The 26,098-nt window shown below is 34.4% G+C and overlaps 1 protein-coding gene and 1 pseudogene across 11 annotated transcripts in view; one reads left to right on the forward strand and one right to left on the reverse strand.

The window, feature by feature from the left end:
• The window catches only part of LOC139980007 (tyrosine-protein kinase Fer-like), a 35,579-nt pseudogene extending 19,561 nt beyond the window's left edge, over nucleotides 1-16,018 (forward strand).
• Nucleotides 12,730-26,098, reverse strand: part of LOC139980006 (uncharacterized) — a 36,408-nt gene continuing 23,039 nt past the window's right edge. For 5 of the 11 annotated variants that reach the window (XM_071991341.1, XM_071991336.1, XM_071991337.1 and 2 more), the window contains 5 exons: nucleotides 22,028-25,934; nucleotides 21,114-21,273; nucleotides 18,757-18,949; nucleotides 17,237-17,277; nucleotides 12,730-12,869 (listed from right to left, as the gene is read on the reverse strand). In XM_071991341.1, the coding sequence (XP_071847442.1) occupies nucleotides 25,014-25,934 (921 nt within the window). In that variant the 3' untranslated portion in view covers nucleotides 12,730-12,869; nucleotides 17,237-17,277; nucleotides 18,757-18,949; nucleotides 21,114-21,273; nucleotides 22,028-25,013. The other 6 variants (XM_071991344.1, XM_071991342.1, XM_071991343.1 and 3 more) reach the window with 6 other exon arrangements.

The raw sequence follows: 26,098 nt of genomic DNA on the forward strand, positions 1-26,098 counted from the left end.
ACTGCAGCCGCCTGGAGGGATTGTCTCTGGGACAGGTTATCATTGACCAGGGGTAACATATCTTCTGTAAAGCGCTTTGAGACCTATTGCTGGTATAAGCGCTATATAAAAGTGAAATATTCTGTGGGTCTGTTTTAAAACCTGCGTGTTCAAAACCTTAGAGAGTGTTGTGGACGATTGGCTAAGGCGTCGGACTTGTGATCCAAGGATTGCTGGTTCGACTCCTGCCTAGTCCATTACCTTGTGTCCTTGGGCAAGATGCTTTATCTCAATTGCCTCTCTCCACCCAGGGGTTAAATGGGTACCTGTGAGGTAACTTGTCATTGGGCGCAGTATATAACTGCAGCCGCCTGGAGGGATTGTCTCTGGGACAGGTTACCATTGACCAGGGGTAACATATCTTCTGTAAAGCGCTTGAGAGACCTATTGCTGGTATAAGCGCTATATAAAAGTGAAATATTCTGTGGGTCTGTTTTAAAACCTGCGTGTTCAAAACCTTAGAGAGTGTTGTGGACGATTGGCTATGGTGTCGAACTTGTGATCCAAGGATTGCTGGTTCGACTCCTGCCTAGTCCATTACCTTGTGTCCTTGGGCAAGATGCTTTATCTCAATTGCCTCTCTCCACCCAGAGGTTAAATGGGTACCTGTGAGGTAACTTGTCATTGGGCGCAGTATATACTGCAGCCGTCTGGAGGGATTGTCTCTGGGACAGGTTATCATTGACCAGGGGTAACATATCTTCTGTAAAGTGCTTTGAGACCTATTGCTGGTATAAGTGCTATATAAAAGTGAAATATTCTGTGGGTCTGTTTTAAAACCTGCGTGTTCAAAACCTTAGAGAGTGTTGTGGACGATTGGCTAAGGCGTCGGACTTGTGATCCAAGGATTGCTGGTTCGACTCCTGCCTAGTCCATTACCTTGTGTCCTTGGGCAAGATGCTTTATCTCAATTGCCTCTCTCCACCCAGGGGTTAAATGGGTACCTGTGAGGTAACTTGTCATTGGGCGCAGTATATAACTGCAGCCGCCTGGAGGGATTGTCTCTGGGACAGGTTATCATTGACCAGGGGTAACATATCTTCTGTAAAGTGCTTTGAGACCTATTGCTGGTATAAGCGCTATATAAAAGTGAAATATTCTGTGGGTCTGTTTTAAAACCTGCGTGTTCAAAACCTTAGAGAGTGTTGTGGACGATTGGCTAAGGCGTCGGACTTGTGATCCAAGGATTGCTGGTTCGACTCCTGCCTAGTCCATTACGTTGTGTCCTTGGGCAAGATGCTTTACTCAATTGCCTCTCTCCACCCAGGGGTTAAATGGGTACCTGTGAGGTAACTTGTCATTGGGCGCAGTATATAACTGCAGCCGCCTGGAGGGATTGTCTCTGGGACAGGTTATCATTGACCAGGGGTAACATATCTTCTGTAAAGTGCTTTGAGACCTATTGCTGGTATAAGCCCTATATAAAAGTGAAATATTCTGTGGGTCTGTTTTAAAACCTGCGTGTTCAAAACCTTAGAGAGTGTTGTGGACGATTGGCTAAGGCGTCGGACTTGTGATCCAAGGATTGCTGGTTCGACTCCTGCCTAGTCCATTACGTTGTGTCCTTGGGCAAGATGCTTTATCTCAATTGCCTCTCTCCACCCAGGGGTTAAATGGGTACCTCTGAGGTAACTTGTCATTGGGCGTAGTATATACTGCAGCCGCCTGGAGGGATTGTCTCTGGGACAGGTTATCATTGACCAGGGGTAACATATTTTCTGTGAAGCGCTTTGAGACCTATTGCTGGTATAAGCGCTATACATAAGTGAAATATTATTATTACTATTTTTAAATTTTTTTAAATTTATTTATTTATTATTTTTTGTTCATAATAATTAACATTAGGGGCAATATAATGTCATCATCAAATGATGGCATGTTTTTTTTTAATGCAAGAGGAATTAGTGCTTTGTTGCTGAAAATTGAAAAAAAATATGACAGGTTATGCAAACCTTAAATTTAGCAAAAATTAAACAGTTTAGGAACTAGGAATTCCCACCAAACTAGGGTCCTGTTTATTCTTGAGTTAAAAGTGGGGTTCTATGAAATATTAAGCCTCAAATTATGATATAGCTTAAAATAACACTGATATTATTTGAACTCTTTGCATTTTTATAATCAACAGGGCATCCTATGCATCACTTTGGGAACAATTTAAAAAAAAAATTGTGATTCTAGAAAAAAAATCATAATGACTAAAGACTTACAGTAATTATATGGAAGGTTTTTTAATAAAGGACTCAAATATTAAGTCAGGGTGCTAAAGTATTGATTTCAAAAGCTCAGATATACCTAACTTTAAATTGTTAAATTGGGACAAACAAAAAAGAAAGTTCTCAAATGCCAGTCAGGATACTCAATATGGATTCCCAGAGCTCAGAAATATGCTTTTCTCTAAAATTAAAATGTTAGTCTATGGAACTTAGAGCCTCTAAATATTAAAATGATTTTAAAATGTTTTGTAATAACTTCATTCAAATTAGGAATTGATGATATCATTGTTGCTTAATTCAGAAAGACACCCTCTATCTGATGCATTATTGTGGAAAAACTTAGTACCTCATTATTTTTACCTAAAAAGTAAAACATATTTATAAGGTTTTAGCCTTAAAAAATTGATAAATTTGGACAAACAGAAATAAAAAGTTCTCAAATGCCAGTCAGGATGCTCATTATGGATTCCTAGAGCTCAGAAATATGCTTTTCTTCTGAAATGTGTTAGTCTATGGAACTTAAAGCATGATTTTTAAAATGTTTTGTTATAACTTCTTTTAAATTAGGAATTGATTATATCATTGTTGCTTAATTTAGAAGGAAACCCTCTATCTTATGTATAATTGTGGTAAAACTTAAAAAGGTCATGATTTTTGGCAAAAAATTAAACAAAATTATAAGGTTTAGCCCTACAAAATTGTTAAAATTTGGACAAAAAACGTTCTCAAATGCCAGTCAGAATGCTCATTATAGATTCCCATAGCTCAGAAATATCCTTCTCTCTGAAGTTAAAATGTGTTAGTCTATGTATTTTTATGCTTATTGAAATGATTTTCAAAATGTTTTATTATAACTTCTTTCAAATTAGGAATTGGTGATATCATTGTTGCTTAATTCAGAAGGACACCTTCTATCTAATGTATAATTGTAGGTAAACTTAAAAAGGTCATGATTTTTGGCCAAAAAATTGTAAGGTTTTAGCACTACAAAATTGTTAAATTTGGACAAAAAAAATAGAAAGTTCTCAAATGCCAGTCAGGATGCTCTTTATGGATTCCCAGAGCTCAGAAATATGCTTCTTTTTGAAGTTAAAATGTGTTTAGTCTATGGATTTTTATGCTTATTGAAATGATTTTTAAAATGTTTCATTATAACTTCTTTCACATTTGGAATGTATGATATTATTGTTGCTTAATTCAGAAGGACACCCTCTATCTAATGCATATGTGTTGAAAGAACTAAAAAGGTCATGATTTTGGCCCCAAAAAAAAAAATCTTGTAAGGTGTTAGCCTTACAAAACTGTTAAATTTTGGACAAACAAAGAAAGTTCTCAAATGCCAGTCAGGATGCTCATTATAGATTCCCAGAGCTCAGAAATATGCTTCTTTTTGAAGTAAAAATGTGTTTAGTCTATGGATTTTTATGCGTATTGAAATGATCTTCAAAATGTTTCATTATAACTTCTTTCACATTGGGAATGTATGATATTATTGTTGCTTAATTCAGAAGGACACCCTCTATCTAATGCATATGTGTGGAAAGAACTAAAAAGGTCATGATTTTGGCCACAAAAAAAAACTCGTAAGGTGTTAGCCTTACAAAACTGTTAAATTTTGGACAAAAAAAGAAAGTTCTCAAATGCCAGTCAGGATGCTCTTTATGGATTCCCAGAGCTCAGAAATATGCTTCTTTTTGAAGTTAAAATGTGTTTAGTCTATGGATTTTTATGCTTATTGAAATGATTTTCAAAATGTTTCATTATAACTTCTTTCACATTGGGAATGTATTATATCATTGTTGCTTTATACAGAAGGACACCCTCCATCCTATGCATTATTGTGGATAAACTTAAAGGTCATGATTTTGGCCGCAAAAAAAAAAAAAAAACTTGTACGGTTTACAAGGCCTTACAAAACTGTTAAATTTTGGACAAAAAAAAAGTTCTCAAATACCAGTCAGGATGCTCATTATGGATCCCCAGAGCTCAAAAATATGCTATTCTCTGAAGTTAAAAGTGGTAGTGTATGGATTTTTATGCTTATTAAAATGATTTTCAAAATGTTTCTAAAAATTCCTTTCACATTGGGAATGTTTAATATCATATTGCTTCCTTCAGAAGGACACCTTCCATCTAATGCATCACCGTGGAAAGAATTAAACTGTTCATGATATCTAAATTGGGGCCAAAAACTCAACAAGTTCTCCAATGCCACTCAGGATGCCCATTACAGAACCAGAGCTTGGAAACATACTTTTCTCTGAAGTTAAAAGTGGTAGTGTATGGAATTTCGTGCTTATTAAATGATTTTCAAAATGTTTCATAATTACTTCTTGGGAGTGTATTATATCATTGTTGCTTTACACAGAAGGACACCCTCCATCCTATGCATTATTGTGGAAAAACTTAAAGGTCATGATTGTGGCCACAAAAAAAAAAAAAACTTGTAAGGCTTACAAGGCCTTACAAAACTGTTAAAGTTTGGACAAAAAAAAAGTTCTCAAATGCCAGTCAGGATGCTCATTATGGATTCCCAGAGCTCAAAAATATGCTATTCTCTGAAGTTGAAAGTGGTAAGTGAATGGATTTTTATGCTTATTAAAATGATTCTCAAAATGTTTCTTAAAATTCCTTTCACATTGGGAATGTTTTATATCATATTGCTTCCTTCAGAAGGACACCTTCCATCTAATGCATCACCGTGGAAGAATTAAACTGTTCATGATATCTAAATTGGGGCCAAACACTCAACAAGTTCTCCAATGCCACTCAGGATGCCCATTACGGAACCAGAGCTTGGAAACATACTTTCTCTGGAGTTAAAAGTGGTAGTGTATGGATTTTTATGCTTATTAAAATGATTTTCAAAATGTTTCATAATTACTTCTTTCACATTGGGAATGTAATATATCATTGTTGCTTACTTTAGGAGGGACAGCCTTTGTCACTTACGCATCATTGTGGAAAGAATGAAAATGGTCATGATATTTTGTTTTGGTGGAAAATTTAAAAATTCGTAAGGCGATATGAATAGTCTTACTAAATCAATTAACTTGAACAAACAAAATGTTCTCAAATGCCAGTCAGGATGCTCATTACTGATTCCCCGAGCTTGGAAACATACTTTTCTCTGAAGGTTAAAAGTGGTAATGTTTGGATTTTTATGCTTATTAAAATGATTTTCAAAATATTTTTCATAACTTCTGTTACATTGGGAATGAATTATATCATTGGGAATGAATTTAGGAGGACACCCTAAATCATATGCATATATTTGTGAAACAACTTAAAAGGTCATGATTTTGGTAAAAAGTAAAACAAAAATCATTAAGCTTTAGCATTACAAAACATTAAATTGGGACAAATATAAAAAGGTTCTCATATGCCAGTCAGGATGCTCATTATGGATTCCCAGAGACCAGAAATTTGCTTTTCTCTGAAGTAAAAAGTGTTAGTCTATGGAACTTAAAGCCTCTAAATATTTAAAATGATTTTTAACATGTTTGATTATAACTTCTTTCAAATTTGGAATTGATTGTATCCATTGTTGCCTAACACAGAAGGAAACCCTCCATTTCATGCGTAATTGTGGAAAAAAAATTAAATGGTTATGACTTTGGCCAAAAATGATAAAAATCATAAGGTTTTAGCCTTACAAAATTATTTAATTTGGACCAAAACGAAAGTTTTCAAATGCAGAAACATGTATTGAGTTAAAATGAAAAGATAAAATGAGTGTGGCCAAAAACAAATTGAATCACAAGGCTATTGCCCATTACATAATAAATAATTGGGATCAAATCATTTTAGAAACAGGTCATTATTTTGGCAAATAATAAAAAATCATCATAAGGCAAACAAAATAAGGTATTTATAAGCATGTACAATATCATTATAGTTTAAACAAAATATGAAAGTTCTATAATAGATTCACAGAACCCAGAAATGTTCTTTTCTCTGAAAGTTAACCTTCTAAACATTAAAGTGGTTTCCCCAAAAAATGTCTATAACTTCTTTCAAGGTAGGAACAGATCATATTCATCTAATATAATTCAGAATGACAACTTCCAATCTAGGTATAATATTAGAAAGAATTAAAAATAGGTCACGATTGTAGCCACAGAAAGAAAAATGGAGTTAAAGGTGGTAGTCTTTAGAAGTTTTACCCTCTAAACATTAAAGTGATTTTACAAAAAAATTGCTATAACTTCTATCAATGTGGGAACAGATCATATTACTTAATTCAGAAGTAATAATAACTCAGAAGTAATAAGTACTCAGACGTACAAAGTCAGAAGTAATAATTCAGAAGTAATAATAACTTAAATCAGAATGACAACTTCCAATCTAGGTATAATATTAGAAAGAATTACAAAAAGGTCAGAATTTTAGCCACAGAAAAAAATGGACTTTTAACCCTCTTAACATGCCACTTTTAGCTTCAGAGAAAAGCATAAAATTCTTGTTGCTGAGAATCTAAATTGAATGATTTTGTGTTATATGAAATCATTTTGATAATTAGGGACTACCACTAAAATAAATGCAAACCAGGGCTCTAGGAATCCATAAAGAGCATCCAGACTTGATAATTGAGAATAAAAGACATTCTATGCATAATTTTTGAAAGAATTAAAACAGTCATGATTTTTGCTAAAGAATTAAAAAAAAAAGTCATAGGCTATATATGGCCCTACAAAACTTTCAATTTGGCAGAAGTTTTCAAATGCCATTGTTGGTTTTTGCTGAAGGACACCCTCCATCCTATGCGTAATTTTGGAAAGGCCTTAAAAGGTCATGATTGTTTTCAAATATTATCAAAAATCATTCAATCATTCAATTTGGACAGAAGTCAGGATACTCATAATGGCATCTCAAAGCTCAGAAATGTGCATAAAATGATTTTCAAAATTTGTCATAATAATTTCTTTCAAATTTGGATTGTATTATATGATTGTTGCTTAATTCAGAAAGACACACACCATCCTATGCATCATTGTGGAAATACTTAAAGGTCATGGTTTAGCTAAAGAAAATCATAACTTAGTTCATTTAAATTTAACTTAAATTTTATTTTACAAACTTATTTAATTTGGACCAAATAACAATTTCTCAAATGCCAGTCAGGATGCTCATTATGGATTCTCAGAGCTAGGCCTCTTATAGTATTAAAATAATTTTATGGTTTTAGAGTAACAAAACTGTTAAAGTTGGACAAACAAAAATAGAAAGTTCTGATGTTAAAGTGTTAGTCTATGGAACCAAAAGCCTCTAAATATTAAAATGATTTTTTAAAATGTTATATTATAACTTCTTTCAAATTAGGAATTGATATAATTGTTGCTTAATTCAGAAGAATTTAAAAGTTCATTTTTTTGGGCCAAAAAGAAACAAAATTATAAGGTTTCAGTCTACAAAACTGTTAAATATGGACCAAAAAAAATAGAAAGTTCTCAAATGCCAGTCAGGATGTTCATTATGGATTCCAAGTTAAATAGTTAGTCTATGGAACTTAGAGCCGCTAAATATTAAAATGATTTTTAAAATGTTTTGTTATAACTTCTTTCAAATTAGGAATTTATTATATCATTGTTGCTTGTGGAAAAAACAGGAAGGCATGATTTGCCACAAAAAAATCATTAGGTTTCAGTCATGCAAAAAACATTAAATTGGGACAAACAACAAAGGTTCTCAAATGCCATTTAGGATGCTCATTATAAATTCCCAGAGCTCAGAAATATGCTTTATACTGATACTAATAGTTGAAGTCTATGGACTGTTAAACCTCTAAATATTAAAATAATTATCAGAATGTTTCATTTCACTTCCTTTCAAATTGAGAATGTAGCATATTATTTGAACTTAATGCAGTAGGACAACTTCCATCCTAACCATAATTTTGGAAAGAATTAAAAAAAGTCTGTGATTTTAACCAAAAGCTAAAACAAAAAAATCATCAGTCAATAATATTAATAATAATAAGTAATATTTTAAGCGCATAATCAGCAACACTGCTCAAAGCGCTTTGCAAATGTAAAACCTAAAAACAAATAGTAACAAAAACCTAAATATTAAATATATAGAACCAATAAGGCATAAAATGTAAAAGCCCAACAATATAAAAAACACTCGTACAAACGATAATAAAAAAAATACAACCTGAACGCATACAGTCCAAAACAATTTCAGAAGTATGTAAATAGTAAAATAATTTTAAAAACTTAACAAAATGCACAAAAGATTAAATCATAGTCTATGTTTATAAATATAAATAAGTATGAGAAACAATAGTATAGTAAGAAAATTATTGTAAAAGCCTAAAACAGATAGTAATAAACACCCAATGCTAAACGATAATAAATAGAACCCAAAATTTGGTCGAAAAAAAAAAAAACACCTTTCAAATGTCAGATAGAATGCTCATGATGAGTTACCAGATATGCTTGTCAAGGATCAGTTTAAAGTGGTTTATTGGGAATTTTTAACCCTTTAAAAATAACTCTATATTTTACCATAATCATGACCTTTTAAGTATATGCATAGGAAGGAGGGTGTCTTTTTGAATTATGTAATAATGTATTATTCATTCCCAGGTTAAAAGAAGGTTATTCAAAAACACTTTGAAAATTGTTATGTTATCTTGAGGCTTAAAAATTCCATAGACTACCACTTTTATCTGGATAGAAAAGCAAATTTCTGATTTTCTAATTTCATTTACAAAAATAGATGGAATGAGAAGAACCATTCCCACCTTGAAAGAAATTCTAAAAAAACATAAAAACTGCATAGTAAAGCATATTTCTGAGCTCTGTATGAAAACATAGGGAGCATCCTGACTGTCAATTGAGAACTAATTGGGTGTCCTTCTTAATTCAGCAATAATGATATTCTCTCTATAGTTTGACTAAAAGTTACAAGGACCCATTTTGAGAATCAGTTTATGGTATAAATTCCATAGACTGCCACTAAACTTCATAGAAGAGTAAACTTGAGCTCTTGGAATCAATTATAACCATCCTGACTGGCATTTGAGAACTTTCGTTCTCCAAATTCACTAAATTTGTAAAGTTGCAGCCGTATGGCCCACACCATGACCTATTTAATTCTTTCCACATATGTGCATTAGATAGAGGGTGTCGTTCTTATTAAGCAGCAATGATATCATTGTTAATTTGAGAGAATTTATAAATGAAACATTTTGAAAATCATTTTAATAGGCTAAATATTCCAAAGATTACCACTTTTAACTTTAGAGAGAAGCATATCTGGGCTCTTGGAACATTAATGAGCATCCCGACTGGCATTTGAGAACTTTTTTTATGTCTGAATTTGATGAGTTGGTATGGCTAAAGCCTTGATTTTTGGGGGAGGGGGAGAGGGGGGTCAAAAATCATGACCTTTTGAATTCTTTCCACACATATGCATTGGATAGAGGGTGTCCTTCTTATAAAGCAACAATGATATAATTCATTCTCAGTTTGAGAGAATTTATAATGAAACATTTTGAGAATCATTTTAATATGCTAAAAATTCCATATGCTACCACTTATAACTTCAGAGAGAAGCATAACTGGGCTCTGGGAATCCATAATGAGCATCCTGACTGGCATTGAGAACTTTTTTTGTCTGAATTTATTGACTTTGTATGGCCAAAGCCTTACATTGGGGAGGGGGGAGGTAAAAATCATGACCTGTTTAGTTCTTTCCACACATATGCATTGGATGGAGGGTGTCCTTCTGATTAAGCAACAATGATATTATTCATTCTCAATTTGAGAGAATTTATAATGAAACATTTTGAGAATCATTTTAATATGCTAAAAATTCCATATGCTACCACTTATAACTTCAGAGAGAAGCATAACTGGGCTCTGGGAATCCATAATGAGCATCCTGACTGGCATTGAGAACTTTTTTTGTCTGAATTTATTGACTTTGTATGGCCAAAGCCTTACATTGGGGAGGGGGGAGGTAAAAATCATGACCTGTTTAGTTCTTTCCACACATATGCATTGGATGGAGGGTGTCCTTCTGATTAAGCAACAATGATATTATTCATTCTCAATTTGAGAGAATTTATAATGAAACATTTTGAGAATCATTTTAATATGCTAAAAATTCCATAAACTACCACTTTTAACTTCAGAGAGAAGCATAACTGGGCTCTGGGAATCCATAATGAGCATCCTGACTGGCATTGAGAACTTTTTTTTGTCTGAATTTATTGAGTTTGTATGGCCAAAGCCTTACTTTGGGGAGGAGGGAGGTAAAAATCATGACCCTTTTAGTTCTTTCCACACATATGCATTGGATGGAGGGTGTCCTTCTTATTAAGCAACAATGATATTATTCATTCTCAATTTGAGAGAATTTATAATGAAACATTTTGAGAATCATTTTAATAGGCTAAAAATTCCATAAACTACCACTTTTAACTTCAGAGAGAAGCATATCTGGGCTCTGGGAATCCATAATGAGCATCCTGACTGGCATTTGAGAACTTTTTTTTGTTTCCAAAATTTAATGATTTTGTATGGCTTATAGCCTTATGAGTTTGTTTTTTTGGGGGCCAAAATCATGACCTTTATAGTTCTTACCATGCATATGCATTAGATAGAGGGTGTCCTTCTTATAAAGCAACAATGATATTATTCATTCTCAATTTGAGAGAATTTATAATGAAACATTTTGAGAATCATTTTAATAGGCTAAAAATTTCAGAGACTTCCACTTTTAACTTCAGAGACAAGCATATCTGGGCTCTGGGAATCCATAATGAGCATCCTGACTGGCATTTGAGAACTTTTTTTTTGTTTCCAAAATTTAATGATTTTGTATGGCTATAGCCTTATGAGTTTGTTTTTTTTGTGGCCAAAATCATGACCTTTATAGTTCTTTCATGCATATGCATTAGATAGAGGGTGTCCTTCTTATAAAGCAACAGTGATATTATTCATTCTCAATTTGAGAGAATTTATAAGGAAACATTTTGAGAATCATTTTAATAGGCTAAAAATTTCATAAACTACCACTTTTAACTTCAGAGAGAAGCATATCTGGTCTCTTGGTATCCATAATGAGCATCCTGACTGGCATTTGAGAACTTTTTTTTTTGGTCAAAATTTTTGGGATTTTGTATGGCTTACAGCCTTATCAATTCTCTTTTCTTTTTTTTGGCCAATTTTTTTTAGTTTTTTCTACACTGTATAGAGGGTGTCCTTCTTATTAAGCAATAATGAGATTATTCGTTCTCAATTTAAAGAAAGTACAAAGACACATTTGAAAATCATTTTATTAGTGTTCCATAGACTGACACTTACCTTCATTGAAGAGTATACCCGAGCTCTTGGAATCCATAATGAGCATCCTGACTGGCATTTGAGAACCTTTTTTTTTTCTTTCAAAATTTAATGATTTTGTCTGGCCAAAGCATCAAGATTTTATTTCTCATATTTGGCCAAAATCAGAACATTCACAATTTGAAATAAAGCACAAGGAAACATTTTGAAAATCGTTTTATTATGTGAAACACTTACAATCCCAAACCCTGCCACTTCATTGAAGAGTTTACCTGAGCCCTTGGAATCCATAATGAGCATCCTGATTGGCATCTTAGAATTTGTTTTGTCCAAATTCATTGATAATGTATTTCTTCACGCCACATCCCCCCCACCCAGGCCCCCAATTTGAAAAATAAGAATAATTTGTTAAAAACAGTTGACACATCATACTGTAGCTCTAGGAATCAATAATCAAATATATAAATGAAAACATCATAAGGCTCAGATAAAGTCCTGTTTAATTCCAACCAATCAGTTTTGATTAATCTAATCTAATCAATGGTCTAATCAATCTCTCCTATAGTGAATATATTAGTGATTCTTATTTTGATATTTTTAGAATTTTCTTGACATACAAACTAGTAGGCCGGGTTGTCAGATGGACAACCAGTCAAAATCCGTAAAAAATTTGCCCCTAGCTTACATCGTAGCATGAAACATCAACAGACAGGTACTAGCATTGTTCAGATTACATATTAAATTGATTGCATATATAATAAAATATATATATATATAAATATGTTTTTTAGACTCTTCCATTCAACGTGAGACTTGCATCATCTATCTCCTCACGAATCAACCCGTTCTGCTTGTCCACTCTCTATCCTCTTTCAGGAAGATACACGTCGCTCTCTGACGTCTGGAATTATGGAGTACTCCTCTGGGAGATATTCTCCAGAGGCAGTACCCCGGCATGAATAACAACGAGGCCAGAGAGAAAATTATTCTTTGGGGGAGTGGGGGGGGGGTTATTTTTTGTAAAGCTGTAACTGCTTCCTTCTTTTCGTCCTCAAGAAAATGCCACCTTAATTTACGTTAGATACACTAACTACTGCTAGTTACATATATATATGAATGATACAAATGATGCAGAAAAAAGTCTAACATTATTTGAAATATGCCTAAAATGTCTCATTATTGACCACTACCATAGTGACCGTTTGATGCCCATGCCAGTTTGTTGTTGATGTGGTTATAAGCCTATCTTCTCCTCAATTTCAGGCTATCGGATGAACCAGCCTCCCTAATGTCCAGATGCGGTCTGGGAATGGATCCAGGCCTGCTGGAGGAAAGAACCAGAGGACAGACCAAACTTTTCAGAAATAAAAACAGCGATGAAGAAGATACATAAAATATTTAAATAGGATGACAGGAGGTGCATTTTCTTGTCTTTGTAAACAAAAATACAATTAATTATTTCAACATCCAATAAAGTGAGATTCAGTCTGATACAGCTCAAGGTACAGAGGTGAAAGCCACCATCTTTACAAATCTTTTGCCAATGTTTGCTCGGGAAACATCCCAGATATATGGCCGTGAATCCTAAATTACGTCATTGAGAATGTTTCATGTTAGTTGGTGTTTCCTGGTGAAGAAGAGAATGGATTATATGGGTTGCTTGGTTCCCCTATCAAACACTGGATTCTTGGAACGATTGGAATCGATAACAGATTCAAAATGGATTATACATAGGACAGTACTCATCCAACCATCGTGGGCTTGCTGTCTTGTTAAGAAATGATGTATTTACAAATATTTGTCATCCTGTAGAGTTAATCGTCCTTTATACAGTTTGAAACAGTTTTTGATTAAGTAAGACATGATCGCGTGTAACTAAATTCTAACCAGGGACCGTGACCGGATATACATTAATGATAATTCTCGTTAACTTTTTCGTTGTGGGATGAAACCAGGTCCTTTATTTAAAGGCGAGATGTTGTTCGTTGTCACATTGTGATGGCCATTAGCATATTTACAACAGTTACTCTGTTATAGTTGATGGCAAAGTAAATTTGATCAGTAAAACAACATATATCTCTATGTTACAAGAGTTTCTTATAAATGAAAAAAAGTTTAATCAATAACATCAAGGGATATAAATTTAATGAGTTTTCAGCCATGTTGGAAAAGCAAGCTGCTTCTTTGGTATTTGGTTTTGCAGTATTTGCTTTGCAAGAAAAGTTTGTATCACACTCTTGGACGGTTTGGAGTCAATAGCTGGATTATTGATTTGAAACTTTTGAAAAAATTTGGAGAAAAAAAAGATGAAACTGAGGTTCATATTCAAAAGTTAATATTGATTGTCCTAGGGTGCACAAAGCAAGGTATTGATTGTTCAACATATTTAAAATCAAACAGGCATAGCTTGATTAGTGGATCAATAACATGAATTCAATACTCATAATGAATAATACAGTTGTAATATTGTCTTGCAACGTAACAACAATAGATAATAGAAAACACATACTGCTAAATGGTTACTCATTACAATGGGTCTATGAAGTAGCTCATTGCTGGATAATTAAACGTACTGCTAAATGGTCACTAATTTCAATGGGTCTACAAAATAGCTCATAGCTGGATAATTACATTTACTGCTAAATGATCACTAATTTCAATGGGTCTATGAAATAGCTCATTGCTGGATAATTACACGTACTGCTTAATGGTCACTAATTTCAATGGGTCTACGAAATAGCTCATTGCTGGATAATTACACATACTACAAAATGGTCACTCATTACAATGGGTAAATAACATAGCTCATTACTGGATAATTACATGTACTGCTAAATGGTCACTACTTACAATGCATTCGTAAAACTAGGTCATTGGTTTGTATTAAATCTAAATGAGTTATGGATTGAGTGCTCATTAAGATGGCTATTTTTGCAACATTTGAAAAGAAATGAATTTTATTTCTATTTATTAAAGGTTAATGGGCGATTCACGCCCTCCCCAAAATTGAAAGTTAATATGTCACACATGATAACTTTTCCATTTCTGATATCTCCTTATAATTTTGCAATATTTATACATATCCAAGAATTGCTTGGAGGACTTTTGTCTCCATTTCTGCCATTGTAGATTTTTTTTTATTTACACAGGAATAGTTTGTATTACATTTGACAGACCAACATTTCATAAAGTTTTTTCTCTTTTGTGGTAACAACGTTTAATATTTTACTTCTTAGACTGCAATACACACTTTGTGTTTCACTTTCTGTTCTTCGATGGTAACAAATTTGTTGTATCAGAAAAAAGGGTACCTTGTATTTTCACTTCCTTCTAAGTGTGTTTCAAAAAACTTGATAAAACTGCGCATGTAACAAAAATGTATATATGCCATAAGAAGACGTTTCACATCTTACCTAGAATTAACACAAGCAGAACTGGAGGAAATGTATACAAATGAGTTCTAACGCCATGTATAATTTTGAACAATTATGCAACAGGTTAGCTACATATTTGTATCAATGATTTCTGTATTGGGGTAGGGTGTTTACCTTGTAAACAAACCAATTCATTTTACCCTTATATGAATAGGACTTACAACATGGGAGGAAAGGAATTAATTGCTTTCAACCAAAAACAACAACTTTCTTGAAGCAATTACAGAAGCTTTATGCATTTAATTGTAAATTTAATCAAGCCTACAGTGGTTAAAGTGGTGAACAAATCCATTGATCTTCCATAGTTAACACTCAAGACATTTTTCATATTTTAGGCACAGAAATCACATTGATAATGTTTGAAATTGTTCCACTTGGAATACATTATTTGAGGTTAAAGTTGTCTAGTGAAATTAATGACCTTCATTGGCATGGGATTTTAGTATCTTGACAGGGCAGAAAATTTGTCAAATTTTTCCTCAAAATGCTCCTTTAAACATATGGACATTAGCAAGATGCAATACGATGTATGTTATGTTCAAGATCTCAAACAATAGCAAGATTTTTTTGTGTACATTTTGTCCTTTTTATGTTTTAAACAGTGTTCTGTTTCTTACTGGTAGAGGGAAATCTTAACTTCACAGATATATATTATTTTGCAATCGTTATTGTTATTATTATCAAAAGTAAACTTTTTAATAATTATTTTTCTACAAAAATGTGTGAAATAGTTCTTTCTTTTGAGGAAGAAATTACATTGATGGCTATTAACTATTTTGCTTTCAATTTTATCCATATCATGCAACAAATTTAGAATATTTCCCTCTTAATCTGTTTATGTAAATAACAAAGGTTGCAAGATGGGTAAATAGTAATTGTGGGTGGGGTGGGGAGGGGGTAGACGAGGATTGATGGGTGAAAATAGGAACATTTGGTGCCAGGGACCAAGGTTTGTAATATTTCATACACTGCATTATATCGTTTTGTAATATTTGATATCAACATTATTAAAGGAAAATAAACTTGAGAAATATAAGATCATACATTCATTTGTTTTCATTTAACTTACAGTAACACCTTTTATTTATTGTTTTGAGAAGAGAAAGATTATTCACGACAAATGGTTCTAAAAATTTTATGCTACAGAATAGTAGTTTGAGGAATGAAGCAAAGAGCATAAGTGACCATTATTTCATTTCTAGTACATATTGGTGGTTAAGCTGATGTTCTTGGAGGTTGTTATAAATTCATTTATTTCTGTTCAAAAAATTTCTTGCTTATATTTCATTGCATATTTTCTAATTCCTACCACATCATGTTTGGCCACTATTAGCTTGTAAATAGTTTACCAAGTATTGACAACTTCCATTACAATTTGTTAAATTAAGATACCACCCTCACTGTTTAGTTAAGAAGCAAGTAGATTGAACTATTTTGCTGTAAACTTAAAGTATATACTTTATCTTACAGATTCTCACGGTTATGTACACTTACTATTAATCCCATGAAAAGTGATATTAACACTGCTTCAAATTATAAATTTTATAATTCGCTGGGTCTTGGTTTAGGGTCCAAATCCTGGTAGGTCTAGAACAGTTCAAAAGTTTTCTTATTTCTAGTAATTTCCATAAATTCTTATCTGCGAAATAATGAAGGAAACTTGAAGCTTTGGGCAGTTTTCTTCATGCCTTTTTTTTTTTGGTTTTACAAGCATTAAAGGAGTCTTGTGCTCGGCTTTCACAGCACATATTTGTCTTCTTCATAGTCACATGCATAGCTAAGTATCAGTAATGTAAGACAAGTACTGAACTCCAGGGAAGGTATTAAGGTGATATTAGTATGAACTAACACAAAGGTTAAATTAAATAAATGTTATGAAATGTGTCAAACCACATAAATAGTTGCAATTGAATAATGAGGTTACGACAACATCCAAGGTTTCCTCAATCAAATCTCATTCAAGCAGAAAGGGTTTGTAAACTTATCTTTTACATTAGAAATGTGTTTAGTGCCAGCAATGTTTTTGTTGCCAAGTCTACACAGTTCATTTACTACATACCACTCTGTTCCCTACATAATGTGGAAACAGTTGCAATATCCATTCAGTTTTCCTTAATGCTGATATGAACTTTCACAAGTTAAAATCTGAAAAAACATCATGACCAAGACTTTATCTTTAAGATGTTTCTCCATACCCTATTAAACTTTAACAAACCAGTGATTTTTTACTCATGCCTTGCAATTTCTTTCTTACCTTCTCCTCTTTGTTGCAAACACTTCCCTTCCTGTCAAGACCTTAAAAGAGAAATGGGTTGAACAGGGAAAGAAAATAGAAGAATTCTTTGATGTTGCATTCAATGTCTTCAACGTTGGACAGCCTCACTCCCCCATACCATATCGGATTGGGAACAATCACAGAATACCATACACAGTTGGTGTTCTGCAAATGATTCTGTTCTTAAATAATCTCCCTTCTTTCTGCTCACCACCATCCCTCCATCTGTACAACCATTATAATGATACAATAATGTTATCAAGACCAACTCCCCCACCCCCCCCCCCCTCCAGAAAAGGAAAGTGTCATAAAGTTCCATAAAGCTGTTTCAACAGTACTCTGCATTACCCTGGTACTAATATACATATTACAAAATATGAGACAGACACTGGGCATGATCCAACCCCCCTCACCCCCCGGCCCCTCCCCACAGGTGGCAGGACGGAAAATTGGATTGTCTTGATAATAGTACTCCATTGAGCAACAATAAATGGAGGTACTTTCCTTTTTTTAACTTGATAAATTTACCTCAATGGGACATTCAACCATCTTATGTGTTCATGTAGAATATATGAGAATAGTTTGGCTAGTAAAGATTTCCAGTTGGCCTTTCTTATGTAGTATGTAAGCTAATGCTTGATCAATAACAATTTGAAAGCCAAAACTACATTCTGTAGAATACTTTCAAGTGGTTACTGTAAGCTCTTGTTTAGGGTTTATCATTATCGGTATGTTATTGCCCCGACTTTTCCAACATTTGAATCCCACAATCAATGAGAACGTTTCTTGTCAATTTCTATTTATTTTACTAAAATACTTTTCTCTGTTACCTTGCTGATTGATTTCTAATGGTGGTCTTTCTTCTGGAAACACTTACTACAGTTAGAGGTTGAAAAGGTTAGAGATATCTTTGAAGCCCTGCGAAAGGTTAAAACCCTCTATCATACTTAGTCTTGTTAAGACCATAGTTTAAGCTGCTTCAGTGTACACCTTCCTTCTTTACACAAAGCTGAACACATGTTTGCTCAGAGTGCCCCCCCCCCCCTCTACTTGATGTTTTTATTCATTCCTAGGGTCTTGTACATTTCTCAATAGTTATCTTATCGTTCTGAGCTAAATGATCTTTTCGATGTTTTTTAAGGCAGGTTTGCCAAAGTAAAGTGAAGCAGCTAAGCAGATAGCCAGAAGGACTCACTCCTTCATACATTCATGTATGTCCTGCATCCCACCCTCATGATTTGGTCTGTAAGAAACTGATCACCATGGCATAGCAATTTTGTGCAAATCCCGCATCTCTTATATGAATAAAGATTCAAGTTGTTTGGAGGAATGTCCAAGATTTTTGTAACAGACAGAATCCTCAGCCAGGTGGTATTCAGTGAACGATCTCCTTCAGATACTGGGTATACTGGAATTTATCTTAAACATGTTTCTCCATACCCTATTAAAGTTTAACAATGAAGTAAATATTTACTCATGCCTTGCAATTTCTTTCTTACCTTCTTTCACCACCGTAAATCTGTTTGCCCATAGTCGTATCGGAGTTCTTGATCATGTTTTATGTCTTTTAGGGCAAACAAACAGAGACAGACTCTTCCTTCAAGTATTTGTTTCTTCATAACAGAATTGGCCTCCCTGCCAATCTCATCATTTACCATCTTTGCAACACAGGCTGTGTCTGTAGCATCAATACTGAGGGCAACAAATTGAAAGTTTAAGTGGATTATAAAAACAATTCAGAATGACTATGAAACCAAAGGAGCAGGACTGAACAATTGTACAAGTTGACACACTGTATAGAGAGCTACATAGACAGATGATAGTACAAGCCAAAATGAATTTTTGACAGGTTAAATAGGGAAATGAATGTAACATTCTGGAGGAATTTGATTCAAGTCATATGTTTTGATGTACATTTGAAGTCAACCCCAAGCATCAAGTATGATTCCTGATTTGCAAGTTATTCATTCCAAGGTGCAAACATACAGTAGTTTGTGAAAGGTAAAAAAACGCTTTGTTGTCAGTGCGTAACTCTGACATCACCCTCGTTTGCTTTAAGTCCACTTCTGGTGAAAAACCAGTGTAATTCAAAGGTGATATCTCGCTCCATCAGACAAATCTTTGGAAAGTAGACTAGGTTTTATTTGTAGAAATATGCAGCGAATATTCTCAGGAAATTTAGGCTACGCCTTGAAAAATAGTAGTGCCTTTCATTTTCTCCTGGTAATAATAAAATCCTACTCACAAATTGGCAATTAGTGTGACATTCGAACACTCCATTTTGTGAATATTTATAGAACAAAATATGCATTTCAAAGTTTAAATTTTTATCCTTAAAGAGGTTATGAAATGAAAATTTTTCATGTCTTGGAATGGTTTATCTACATTACTACAACACCACCCATGCACAACTTTCCGTAAATACGGCTTCAAAGGCCAGAAATTCGCTAGAGACCTCTCGAGCTGCCACTCGTAAAGAAAAGCAAAGCTGCCCACCGCAGTACATCTGACGTCATCAAAGGAACCATTTCAGCCAAAGCCGACTCCCCGCTGTTTACCGATACGGCGTTATACAGTTTACAACATGTAACCACAATACTCTTCTCATCAATTGTCTTCTCCCGAATCTTCCGATTCCGAGGAAATAGGACTTCACCTCTCAGGACATTCGTAAGCTTTGACTAAAATTATTTTCTTGAGGAAGAAGAGGAGTAATTAGTTTTGAGGGTGATGAAGATAATATCGGTGTTTTTCCCTATCAATTGAGCCCCTTGCAGAAGAATTGTAAAACGATCCCGATGGCCGAGACGCGTCGCTGCCGTGAGAAGTCCCCGAGCACAGCGGTTGGACGACCCTGAACCGAAACTGGTCAGTTGAGCATAAACAAAACCACCGTTATTAAGACCTTCATATGATTTCCATTATTTCGAATGTCGATGATTTTGCTACTTAACTTCGGAGCGAAGCTTCTAGAATTTTGTGTCTTACAGTGCAAGGAAAATGTGACATTCTGTTACAGTGAAACCCTATAGTAGTACTGGTAACATGGCCCTAGACCTAACTAATAGACGTTGTATAACAGGCTAGCTCGTGTAATTGTATCATCCAACTGTTACGTAAAATCACAACACAACGCCAGTTTTACCACAAAAGAAAACTTGCAGATCTAGAATTGATTGTTCTAAAACCAACTGGCTATAAGTTTTGTGCAAAATATTAGGTAACCAACAAAAAATCGTCATTTGCTGTGTCAAGGAGGCCAAGGCTATGGTCGTAACAAGTAATTTGGCAACAGTATAGGCCTACAGGCACTCATAACGTTGTGTATGTATAGTGTTTTGAGCGAGTCGTGTTTAAATTCTTCGATTTCTGTCATCTTTTGGAAATGCTTGCAGTAGAAATCCGTCTTTATTTGTGGTGGAGCAACCTGATACCACATATCGGCTGAGCATATTTAGCAGTAACGAGATAAATTTACGTAAAAACAAAACTCCAAACACCAAATCTCAATTACTACGGAGCGCTGCAACAGTGTAATGTTGTGTGTTCTCAGACGTTTAAGAATGTAAACATAGCTTCTCGGAAGTGAGCTGAGTTCCTCGACTGACGTCACGCCGCATTACCATAAATACAACAATTTTTCGAAAGTTTTTATTACCCTCAAATTTTTTATCGTTTATTTCTCGAGGATGCAACTTCCTTTGACACAAATTGGGTATCATTGGAAAGCTACGAGTATACAGAATACGATGAGAAAGAATTTTTTTTCCATTTCATAACGTTTTAATGTTGTGAATAGTCAAAGAAAAATAAACATTTACAGACCATAATATGGGAAGCAAACATTTTAACTTACCATTCTATAGTTCCACCATTCTCATAAAAGTACAAGGTGGTGTTGCTATCTTCCTTGGTTCTAGCTATTTTGGATGCCTCCTCAGGAGAAATTATTTCTCCTCTATACTCTAGCTAGAAATCACCTTGCCTGATTTCCTTTGTTGCAAACACTCCTCTTCCTGTCAAGATGTCAAAAAAGGAATGGATTGAAAAAGATTTTCTGATACAGGGAAAGAAAATAGAAGAATTCTTTGATGTTGTGTCCAATGTCTTCAATCTTGGACAGCTTCACTCCCGCATTCCATATCGGATTAGGAACAATCACAGAAGGCCATACACAGTTGGTGTTCTACAAGTGCTTTTGTTCTTAAATAATCTCCCTTCTTTCTGCTCACCCCCATCCTTCCATCTGTACAACCATTATAATGATACAGTAATGTTATCAAGACCAACTCTTCTAAATGAGCACCCCCCCATCCCCCCACATACAAAAAGGACAAAACAAAATGAGAGAGACACTGGGAATGACCCCCTCATTCCCCCACCCCACACCAATGCCAGTGGCAGGAAGAAAAATTGCTTTGTATTCATAATAGTATTCCATTGAGCAACAGTAAATGGCGGTACTTTCCATATTGGAACTAAATCAATTTACCTCACTGGGACATTCAGTCATCTTGTGTGTTCATTTAGAATATGAGAACAGTTTGGAAAGTAAAGACCTCAAGGTCAGTACTTTTTGAAAACTTCTAGCAATTTAAGCATAACAAAATTTAGGGCCAATACAGACTACCTTTCAAGTTTACCGTTCAAGTTGAAATTTTTAGTGTTAGTTTTATAGTTTAAGCTGTGGATCATTTCCCACTTGAATTTGATGCCCTATCATACAGAATATCCTAAAAAGGCATAAAATGATTTTTTTTTACATCTTACCAATGGTATCAATGATGAACTCACTTGAAAGTCTTCCTTATCACACTCTGATTGTACATGATGGAGGCAGTCCTGGTGTATGGTGATCTTATTATGAAACTACATAAAAAAAAAAGAGAGATAACATCACAAAACATTTTAAATCATAAAAACAATACATATGCAATGACATTGAAAGCAGTAAGTTAAAAGCAGAAGTAAAACTGGAAAATGTCCCATAAGTCGCTGCTTAAGAAATAATTACTACTGTTTCATCTAATAATAGGTAGAAAGTTTAAAGTAAGAATTCTTTCATATGGTTTGTTTGATTTTTTTTTTCCATTTTGCATCAGAGACATGTTGCTCTCAAAATGAATATTTGTTAAAAACAAATCCAAGTGGCAAGGTATGATCCAGACTAGTTAAGACTCACAGCAACTTTTGATTATTTATAGCTTCCACACCAAAGATAGCCACTATAAGAACCAGCCATACCTAGTGATTATCTAATGGCAGATGATATTTCCTTTTGCACAAGTGTAGAATCCAAATTCATTTATAATCAAATGAGTTACTGGTTAAATGATAAAAAACAGGTTGGAGTCAGTGGAAATTTACCCTTATAAAATGGGAGTTTTCATTTGCATTCAGAAATTTATTTTGTTATTTTGAGGTTAATAGTAAGGGCCTGGTTTAGAAAATATCATGGTCCATGGTAGCCCCCTACTTTAAAGGTACAGAAATATTGCAGCACTCTATCAGTACCTGTTGGCCAACAGCCGGCTGTATGTTTAAAGTAAGGTTTTGCAGCTAATAAACTTTTGCAGAACTTTGCTTAAAATTAACTTGTTAGTTTTGTTGAAATACCAACAAAGACATCATGGTGAAATTTGTCAAATGTAGAGATAATTGTTTATAGACCTAATTTGATCAGTACCTCAAAACAAAATTGTGATCTCTAGAGTGACTCACCATGAACCAACTGGAATATGCAATCAACAATTAGCTTGGAATATACAAACATTTTTTGCACAGTAAATGCGTGAAGAAATTCTAGTTTCTGTATGGGACTGAAGTTACTGTTACACTTTCTTGAAAGTAATTATCAAAATATATGAAAATGCATTTAAAAAGTAGAAGCTTCTATACTATGTTTTCATTCATCAACATTTTGGCAGTTTGAGAAGATAACAGGTCATTTTGTCCCACTACCAGTTTGCACACTACCAGTGTGCCTCCCAAGTAGAAATCCTTTCAAATTCCCACATACTTAACAGTTTGCCTCCTAACATCTATCCAATGTGTACTTTTAAAAATTGCCAGATGCTGTTATGAATATTCAAATATTAGGATTAACTCTCAGATATATTAGTGACAAAATGTCATGTTCAGGTACTTTATTGCTGAGAAGTGATGAAGGTCAAATGTGGATCATCAACATGCATAAATTTGATGTGATTTAAGTAACAATGAAGTTTTAATTTCATTGTTTTGATATAAAAAGCTGTAAATAAGGACAACGTTCCACATGAACAATTTACTTAAATGGCACACGCCTTGGCAACTCATGAACATATGCCATCAATGCCAACAACCAATCAGGTGATGAGCTGAGACTTGTAAACACATCAGCAACTTAAAGGAATTAAACCAATGCTCCCCTCTAAGGTCCCTACTCTCAGCTAATTCATCAGAGTCATCCAGGCACCTGATAGACAACAGCAATAGGACAAACCAAACTTTTCAAACCTACTTTTCTGATATCAAATATCACCTGTACTCATGTACACATTCCATCAATGACAAGGACCATGTGTCGAACTGAGACTTGCAATCTCATCCACTCAGGAAGGATAATTAATATTCATCATATATATAAGTAAGATATTTTGTAACATTTTAGTTCAATAACACTCTTTTCATTTTTAAGATGTAATGGCTGAATTGTATGCACTTATGATGGTATTTCTTTGCTCTACCATGTGGTGAGCAAGTTGAGCAGGAGCCAGTAGGAGTCAGCCTAGCTAGAAGTAAACCTTAGACAAAACAAAAATAATAATTTGCATGCAGAGAGGAAATATGTTCTTTTTCAATCACTTTAGTTACTAAAATATAATGGAATATATGCATTCATACTGTCCAACAAACATGTCATTTTGGGGTTCAATTTTTTAAAATTTTATTTTAAATTCATCAATCTTTTTCTTCATTAGGATCACAACAGGAAAAGGAGCATTTTACGCACTTGTGTTGCACACACAAATAAACCATGTAACTGTACTTACGTTACATAAGATAACATTATACAATTTTAAAGAATTATCATATATGTAATGACAAAAAATGGAAAAGAAACAACCAAAAAATATGTATTACCTTAGCCAACTTAAACTTTTCAGTAATTAAATAAAAGTAAATGCTTCAGATTTTTAGAAAAGATTGCAGGTGATGGGACATTTTTAACCATGTTATCAAGATAATTCCATAATTGGGTACCTGAGAAACTGAAAGATTTTTTTTGCATGTTAGAGCGGATACTATACAAATGTAAATTACTCGAGTGTCTTGTAAAATGGTCATGGATGTCTGAGTTTAATTAAGCTAAAGTGTCTGCATTGCAGGGAGGGCAGAAGGTTATTGTTAACTTTATACATGAAAATACCTAGTTGAAATCTATGAGCGTCAGACAAGGTGAGAATTTTTAAATCTTTAAAGAGGTGCGAAGTGTGAGCTCTATAGTCTGACAGTGTGATTGTACGAATAGCTTTTTTCTGAAGAATAAACAAGCGATTAAGGTATTAGTGGGATGAGTATTTCCCCATACAAATTTACAAAGGTGTCATTAATGGATACATTAAGATTTTTAAACTTGTATGTTTTTACATGAACAAACACAACAACATGAATGTTTCTGCACACAAAACAGAAGAAATGTACATTAGGAAAAAAAGGAACAAATAAAAGTACCTCTAAGGTGAATTTCATAGGGGCTCCAGACTACAGTCCACTAAATGCCTACTTGGGTTTTCTTTAGATAGGATCGCTTGCTGCGAAAGCAAGCATCCAAGGAAGTTGTTGCTGCTCTCCAAACAACTGCTTGCCTACTGGGTGGGGTTTGAGTTAATTCAAATAAATACTTCCTTAATAAATCCAGCTTCTGGGCCGGAAGGGCATCTCTCCCGTGGCTGCCATTGCAATTGCACCTTAGCATCTCCTCTCTGCTAAATATTTGCCTGGCAAGCTTACGTGCAATCGTATTAGGTTGGTCGGCATAAGAAGAAAGAGATTGTAAGAATGTCTCGGAAAGAAACCCAGTGGCCCCAGACTGCTGGTTCAAGGTAATAACCGGCGGCGGAGTGGATGTTGAGGCAGCTGTAAGTGAAAAAGTCTGAGGTAGACACTCAGAGGACTGCTCGCTCAAACTAGTGGTGGTGCCAACCACCAACGGCGGAGTAGATGTTGGGGCACTTGGTAGAAAGGAGGACTCCAAATAGTCCGGGACATCGTTTAGCACACCCATGCTCTCAGAAAAAATGCCCGATGTCTCTTGCAATGAATCTCGGTTTTGTGCTTCTTTGATTTGTGCTACATCCTCCGACAAGGCTGCCATCTCTTGCATCAATTGTTCTACCGTAGCGCGAAGATCACTCAATTCATGCCATATCATTTCTTCGTTTACAATTTTTGATGTCGCGGTTGCATTCAACCCACTAACTTCATGTTCCTCGTTGCCTTGCTCATTGGCGGTACTGTTCTGTGTACTATTTTTGTTTTTTTCTCTAACTTCATTTTCTTGATCCTTTTTCTGTTGGAGCAAGGCTTTGCTCCTCTGTAGCACTTCCTCTGTCACCAAGCTGGGAGTAATACCCACTTGAGGGTCAACACTCTGCACTAGTGGGGGTTGTCCTTGGCTGAGAACTTTAGCAGCCTGAAGCAGATGAAGAAAAGTTTGATGCATTACATTGTAATATGATGTATAAATTTAGGCAATTAGGAATATGTACTGCTAATCAAATTATTAGTTCTAATTTGAAACTGGTTAAAGTCATAGTTAAAATTGACATCCTGTGAGACTTTGTTGTTTGGTTCAAT

This window comes from Apostichopus japonicus, chromosome 14 (assembly GCF_037975245.1).
Source record: "Apostichopus japonicus isolate 1M-3 chromosome 14, ASM3797524v1, whole genome shotgun sequence".
In the NCBI taxonomy this organism is placed as follows: domain Eukaryota; kingdom Metazoa; phylum Echinodermata; class Holothuroidea; order Aspidochirotida; family Stichopodidae; genus Apostichopus; species Apostichopus japonicus.